This window comes from Vulpes lagopus, chromosome 3, assembly GCF_018345385.1.
Source record: "Vulpes lagopus strain Blue_001 chromosome 3, ASM1834538v1, whole genome shotgun sequence".
NCBI lineage: Eukaryota > Metazoa > Chordata > Mammalia > Carnivora > Canidae > Vulpes > Vulpes lagopus.
In genome coordinates, this window is record NC_054826.1 from 37,792,542 (window position 1) to 37,800,450 (window position 7,909).

The 7,909-nt window shown below is 44.9% G+C and overlaps 1 protein-coding gene across 11 annotated transcripts in view; it reads right to left on the bottom strand.

The window, feature by feature from the left end:
• The window catches only part of PWWP2A (PWWP domain containing 2A), a 36,385-nt gene extending 29,283 nt beyond the window's left edge, over nucleotides 1-7,102 (bottom strand). For 6 of the 11 annotated variants that reach the window (XM_041747732.1, XM_041747725.1, XM_041747723.1 and 3 more), the window contains exon 1: nucleotides 6,427-7,102. In XM_041747732.1, the coding sequence (XP_041603666.1) occupies nucleotides 6,427-7,010 (584 nt within the window). In that variant the 5' untranslated portion in view covers nucleotides 7,011-7,102. Of the gene's footprint in view, nucleotides 1-651; nucleotides 722-4,384; nucleotides 5,579-6,426 lie in introns of those variants that run through there. The other 5 variants (XM_041747727.1, XM_041747728.1, XM_041747729.1 and 2 more) reach the window with 4 other exon arrangements.
• Nucleotides 7,103-7,909: the final 807 nt, after the last annotated feature.

The following is a 7,909-nucleotide window of genomic DNA, read 5'->3' on the forward strand; positions in this document are numbered from 1 at the left end:
ACTAAGAACATCTTTCATTTTTTATCAGTGTGACATTAACTCCACCATAACAGAGAAGATGAATACATATTGCACAAACCCTTTAATAGTTCCCCAGAGAAAAATGGATCTTAGGAAGCTTAAATATAGTTTTATCAAGAACTTTGCTTTAAAACAGTACACAGTGAAGTATGGTCTGTCTTACATTAAAAGGCTGAAAATTAACCTCATTAGAAACCCCAAGTCCATTAAAACATGCCTGGCATAGTTTGTGTTTACAGTATCTAGTTATCTAGTTTATAAAATTTAGTTTTAAAATCTGTTTTTAATACCATGATGTTTGTTACAGGATTTTTACACTCAAACTAAGTTTTTAATGTCCAACAATTCGTTGCAGTGCAACATGCTAGGGAAGAGAGCACTCTTTCAATACAACATATACACTGGTTTAGTAGTGGGTGTCCTAAATGTCTGGATCAGAAAGTGATTGGCATTTGGCTCTGGGCTTACTATGGGAACCCTTTATCAACACCTTAGAATAAAAGCAGAATAATCACACAAAAAAATGTGTTTTAAATATGTACAACTCAACACAATTATTCAAGCACACTATGTGAGGACCTAAATTCTCAACCTGGATGCTTAGTATATGCTACTAATACCACTACTCACTGCTTCACCAGAATGGCTGTATATTTTTCCCACCAAAAGTAGAGCTATTGCACCATACGTTTCATGGTCTCTGTAAAGAAAAAAAATCATTGTCTTGGTTTATATTTCCTTAAAAAACAAGTAACTTTTCTACAAATTATTTTAAGAACTTAGTGAAATCTGAAGTTTTTTAAAAGAAATCCCCTCGATTCTCTTTAACAGTACCCCAGATACACACAAAATGTATTTATAAAAGGTCAATTCTGAAATATAACTAGCTACAACCTTTAAAAAGTATGTACCAAAAACTTAAAATGACAAGGGTTTTTATGCATAAACATTTACTTCATGACTCCTTAATTCTTATCAGATCCAAAAAAAAATGGAATTCAAAAAAAAATGGAATTCAAGAGATTTTTCAGGTTTTCAAAGTGGTTTTAGAACTACTTTTCAAGATGTAGAGAACAGCAATAAATAGTTGAAATTATCCCTCTGTGTAGTCAGAAACGATAAGTCCCAGTAAATACTGTCCCTTCAGGTATGGACTGAGCTGAAAAATACCTTTTCAGAAACTAGGGCTGAAGACATTTACCCTTCGCAGATAATCCTGACTGGTTAAATTTTTCTATATTTGTAATTATTAAAGTTAAATGTGTGCTAAAGGATAGGTCTCAAGTGTGCAAGCAGGTAAGAAGTATCTGTATCATTTCTACTGACCCAAAACAAGGGACAAGAGGCTTTCTAAAGAGGCCCTCAGAGGGCTGTGGTGGTTGTCCCTTCAGTCTGCTCCTGAAGGAAAAGAACTATTTTTAAAACTCATGGAAATTCATCTAATGGGATGCAATTGGAAAAAAATCCAAAATGTGGAAAATTCTGCCTAAGTCTATGGCTTAACAAGTCAACTTCAAGGAAATAAAATATAATGGCAAGAGAACTACAGATGAAAAACATGAAACTTATCAACCAATTACAAAGTATAAACTTTAGTTGGATCCTAATTTGAACAAAACTTAGATGTTGACTGAGACGTTAATTTTGAAACACTGAAATTTTAACACTGACTCGCTGTAGGATGATAGAAAGGAACACTGTTATTATTTTAGTTGCAATAACAGTAGTACATTACGGCTTTAAAATACTTTTCAGACATCTATACCAAAATTCTTATGATGAAGAAACATGTTTAGGATTTGCTTCAAAATAATCCAGTGAAGTAGACATAAGATGAAGCAAGTTTGATTAATAGTTGATAAATGTCAGAGCAAGGATAATACATACATGGAGGTTCATTTCCCATAATAAAAACAAAAAAATTACAGTACAACCACTGATTATTCTAAAATAATCATTAAGACAGTTTAACAACCTGAAGGAATGTGAGTTCTATCATGCTAAAGAAGAAACAAATGTACGTTTGTCAAAATTTCAAAAGTTTAAGGTTAGGGAAGAAGACCAAACTAAATTGGTGGGTTAGCTGATTACTTTTATCTGCTACTATTAGATTATTGGCTTTACCTATTCCTAATGAATTCAGGAGTAGGCAGGTAATTCAAACTACCTAAGACAGCTGGGTATAAAACAACAGAGGAGGAGCCTAGAATAAACTAAAGAATGCCATAAAAGTGTTTTCAGTTTCAAATAAGTCCTATGCTGGGGATCCCTGGGTGGCGCAGCGGTTTGGCACCTGCCTTTGGCCCAGGGCGCCATCCTGGAGACCCAGGATCGAATCCCACATCGGGCTCCTGGTGCATGGAGCCTGCTTCTCCCTCTGCCTATGTCTCTGCCTCTCTCTCTCTCTCTCTCTCTCTGACTATCGTAAATAAATAAAAATTTAAAAATAAAAAATAAAAATAAATAAATCCTATGCTACATAAAATTTTTAACCAGATATTCAAGTATCTTCATTTTTAGGGTGACCATGTCATTTGTATAGTAACCAAAGCAAGCTACTTTGAAGACATGAGGGGGAAGTAACAATCAAACTGGGATGATACAGGAAAAACCATAGGACCTGGTCATCCTACTCACTCTATACATAAACCAAGTCATGAAGTTTATTTGCTTGTTTGGGTTTGTGAACTGCCTGAAATCGAATGAACCTCCTAAGAACTAGAGAGACTGGAGCCCAAAGAGGCATGGAGATTTGCCCAAAGTCATAGTGTTAACTAGAGAGCGTGGCACCAGAAGTTGGACCCCAACTACCTTGACACTCTGTCCAGTTCAATCTGCTACTACTTGGTAAGTGGTACTATCACTTTCTTTTAAATTACGTGGGTCCTGTTCCTTTTCTCCATGAAAAGACTCTCCTCAAAAATGTGCTATTCAATCAAATAACTAAAAATAAGGCTAAAAATACTACAATGATAGAAGGTGAAGAATGTTAAATGCTTACAAAAGCAAAAAGCAGAGTCTAGAGCAATCCACATATATGACAAGCTGTATATGAGGACTGAACACAGTGAACAACTCTTCCAACTTTAAAAAACATTTCTGTACCGTGGATAATGCCAGAATAAAATTATCAAAAAGGCAGTAACTGGCCCTTTTCCTTTTTAAGACTAAAGAAAACCATACACATACATGAAGCACTTAATAGTCTCCCAAATGTTAATTCTTTCCTGAGTACCTCACTGAACAGGCAAGAATCACGACTTCAGAGGCTGCTGTGTGTTCTACAATACACAGCTAAAGCTAAGGAAATGAGGAAGCTCCAGAGCAGAAGGTCTCATGGCTATTACCTGACTAAAGAATCCATTTGCTCCAATACCCATACCAGTTGTATTATCCCGTACAGCTACTGATATCAGGATAGGCACTAAAGTTCAGAAATATGCAGTTTATTTAAAAGAAAATTTGTCAGCCCAACTTTCTAACATGAACGTAGAAGTACAGGCTTTAGAATCAGATCAACCTACATCTGAATCCTTACTTTGCCATTTGTAAGCTCAATGACTGGCCAAATTAAATGAACTTCAATTTCTTCCTATTTAAATGAAAAATACCAAGAGTTATAAAGACTAGAGCAAGTGGTACAATGCCCGGTACATAATAGGAAGCTCTTATTATTTTTACCCAAAGATTTCATTAAATGGCCAATTCGAATATGATGCAAACTGTTTTTAAAGCAGCTGATTACTGTAGTCACAATCATGGTACAATCTAGAGCATCTACTGGATTATCAGTTAACCCCAAAACTGCGCATCGAGTATTCAATCAAGGTAAAACACAGATTACAAAATATATGGGCAGATCTATTTTTCCATTGTATTACAAAAAAAAAAAAAAAATACCCAACTAGTCATTCATTAGTCCGATAATTCCTTCAAGTGCTAAATTTTAAAGACACTATTTTTCTTCACCAATTCCACAATGTGGTTACCACCCACATAGAAACTTCCAGAGGCAGGGACCACATCTTGTAATATTCAAAATACTAAGAGGGTGCCTTACACGCAGATGTGATTAATAAATAATAGTTGAATGAAAAGGTAACAGGATTTCCTTGACCTTTCACAAAAGATTTTAATTACACAGACCTTTCACCTCCTAACATTAAAATGCAAAAGGTTCATAATAAAAATAGCTCCTTCAACCAAAGAACTGGTGTAAGAAGCATGGTTGGCAAAGTAGAACAAAAGTCAAAAAATAAACTGCCATTTCCTATCAAAGAAAATTTTAAAAAATAAAACACCAACACAATGAGCGCCTCAACAGAGGAAAGAACTATCCGTTTCACTTCCAGGAACAACTTACCTTTTACACCTTCCTTTTGCAGATTTGAAATCCAGATTCTCACACAATCACTGGCCTTCACTTCTGTTTGATTCAATAGCATACACACTACTGAGTCTCTCTCTCCTTCACTATTAAATACATCAGTAGGAAGCACATTGGTCTCATTCTGCTTTCTAACTATGAAAACATAAGTACAAAGGTCCTAATCCAAAATTCTCAAAAAAAAAAAAAAAAAAGGAAAGAAAACTAAAAAAAGCTTTTGAGGTTAAACAATGTACAGAAATAATTGTTGGGGTGCCTGGATGGCTCTATTGGTTAACCGAAGGACTTGGTTTCAGCTCAGGATCTCATGGGACATGAGAAGACTCCGAACTCAGTGAAGAGTCTGCTTAAGATTCTCTCCTTCCAATTCTCTCCTCCCCCGCTCATGCTTGCTCTCTAAAATACATAAATAAAAAATAAAACCTGGAAAAAAAAAAAAAAAAGAAGTGGGGCACTGGGTAGCTCACTCGGTTAAACATCCACTCTTGGTTTCAGCTCAGGTCCTGATCTCATGGTTTGTGAGATAAACTGGGGAGGTGAGGGGGCTTCCCTGCTATGAAGGAAGGAGTCTCCTTGGATATTCTTCTCTCCCTTTCACCCACTTGTGATCTCTCCCAAATAAATCTTAAAAAACAATAATAATAATTATAAAGGCTCCCATCTTCTTCCCTGCCCAAGGGCCCTACTTCAATGTGTATTTTTATATTTTTTTATTTTCTCAGGTCTCTCCTGCCCTCTAACTGCCTTCCGCATGTATATTAAATTCCCTCCCTCCCTCCCTCCCCCACCGGCCTCCAAATGGGAAAAAGATGGTGTCTTTGATGCTACAACAAGGAGTTAAAAATAAAACATAATGGGGGGGGTGGGGGGACATACTGGGGGCCCCTGCAGTGGCTGAGTCCTTAATCATCTGCCTTCAGCTCAGGTCATGATCTCAGGGTCTTAGGGGTTGATCCCACCCCAGACCTGCTCAGTGAGGAATCTGCTTGTCCCTCTGCCCCTCTCCCTGCTCAATGCTCTCTTCTCAAATAAATAAATTTTAAAAATAAAAAAAAATAATAAAACATATTAAAGTAAGCCATTTCCAAACAGGTGAGATACCCATCAGAGTGTGTGCTGTTGCAGGAAACAGAATGGAGAGCCGTGAATGGGAGTCTCTGCACTTCATATCTGCAAAAGAAGAGAATACAAAGGTTAACTTAACTCTAGACTTAGGATACCTCCTTTACCTGTTTAAAGCAAAGCCCATACACATTTTAAATGAAGGATGAAAATGTGCTAAGCCAAAGGCTTGCGGGTGAATTCCACCTTCTTGCCCTTCGTACATAAACTGTTATCTACAGTTCAGAAGTCGATTATTTGGACATTTCGATACCATACCATCTTGATATTATAAAATGTAAAAAACAAAACAAAACAAAAAACAAAAACAAAAAACAAAAAACCCCCAAAACCTCTCTCTTCTTTAGGCCTTTCTTAAAACTATCACTTTAATTAGCCAAATGTGCTTCCCCGCTGCAGTTATCTAAGGGGTAATTAGCTCTAACGGTGAGAGTAACAGTCAACACGTTCGCGGCTAACCAGCAGCCCCCCCCCAGGGATGACAGCTGACCTTTCGGGGACCCCGACGCGCACACCCCTTTCTCCAGCCTCGTTAAAGGTGAATTTAAGGGGAAAGGCGCCCCCTCGAGCAGCGTCCCCCGCCCAGCACCAGGTTCTCCGCACGCCGCTGCCGCGCCTGGCACGGCCCCGCCAGCCCCGGCCCCGCCAGCCCCGGCCCCGCCAGCCCCGGGTGGGCGCGCCGAGCGCGGTGCAGAGGTGCGCGCGGCCGCCGGCCACACACCTGCGCTCACGGGCGCCCACCCGGGGCGGGGACCGCGCTCCCGCGGCCTGGCGCGCCGGCCCCACGCGGGACCCAGGGCTCGGGCGGCCGCAGCCGGGGCGGGGGGGCCGCGGCGGCTCGCTCCCTCCCGGGGGACCCAGCGGGCCCGGGGGCGTGCTGGGGGCGGGCGCGGTACCTTTTGGACAGATCCATGAGGACCCCGGAGAAGAGCTTCTCCCCCAGGCGGAACGACACGACGAGCGCGTCCTCGATGATGTGGTCCAGCGTGACCCGCACCTCCGCGCCGGGGATCAGCTGCGACACCGCCGAGTCCACGAGCGCCGGGGCTGCGGGCGGCGGCGGCGGCGGCGGCGGCGGCTCCTCGGGCGCGGGGGGCTGCGCGGGCGGCGCGGCGGGGGCAGGCGGGAGGTCGGCGGGCCCCGGAGGCGCGGCCGCCGCCGGCTCCGCCGCCCGGGCCGGCAGCTTCTCCTCCGCCTCCGCCTCCGGCTCCGGGCCCGCCGCCTCGGGGCTGCGGGCGGGCTCCCCCGGCGGCGGCGGCGGCGGCGGCGGCGGCGGCGGCGGCGGCTCGTCGGCCCGAGGGGAGGGCTGCTGCCCGTCGGCCTCGCCGTCCGGCACAGACGCCTCAGTCGCCGTGACCGGGAGGGGGTCAGTGCCGGCCTCGCTGCCGGGGATCGGCTCCATCTCCGGCTCGGCCTCGCCGGCGCCCCCCTCCCCGGGGGACGCTGCAGTCGCTGCCGCCTCTGCAGCCACGGCCGCCATTTTCTTCCTGGCTTCTCCCTCCTCCAGCTCGGGGTGCAGCGGCCGCGGCAGCGCGGCTCGGTTCCCTGGGCCTTCCCCTCCCTCCCTTCAACACTTTCGTCCCGCCCTTTCCCTGATGCTCGTTACTGGCACCGCGCCATTGGCTCCGGCCTACACCCCTCCCGCCCGTGCGGCCCCTCATTGGCCAGGCGGGGGCGTCAATCGCCGGGCCGGTCCCGCCCCCCCAGGCGCAGTCGGAACTTCTCATTGGCCGGACGAGTTGTCAAATGTTGAACCTTGGAGGAGGCGTGAGGGCACGGGGGAAGTCACAAAAGCTGAGCCCCACACGCATCGCCTCTTTCTATTGGCTGCAAGGGGAAATAGCGCTTTACGGTTGGCCCACGCTCTTGCCCATTATCAGTCAGGCTTTCGGAGGTGGGAGAAAGGAGAGAATCACGTGGCGCGCTAGTTCTTTCAAAGGCGACCGGGGGCGAGGGGGCGGGGGGAGGAGCAACAAGGCAAATGCGGGAGGGGGGCAGCTTCCCAAGAATCCCTGCGCCGAGGTCCTTAGAATAAATGTTATTTCTAGGCGCGGACCTGCTGGCGGCCGCGTGTGGGCACGACAAGCCTCCTTGGCAAGGCCAACTAAAGTTTGAAAACCATTCTAGACACATGTTGGGAGCTCCTGCTAAGCTAGGCACTGTGCTAGGTGCTGGGGGTAGAATGATGTTGCAAGACGTTCTCCATAACCTCGCGACAGACGCTCCAGCCCCCACGCAGCGAGCGTTTTCCTTGACTTCTCTCCACTTTCTAGGAACAATGCACCTACTTATTTCAAAGTAGGAAAATGCTAATCGTGACAAGAGGAGGGACACCGTGGGATCCCTGGGTGGCGCAGTGGTTTGGCGCCTGCCTTTGGC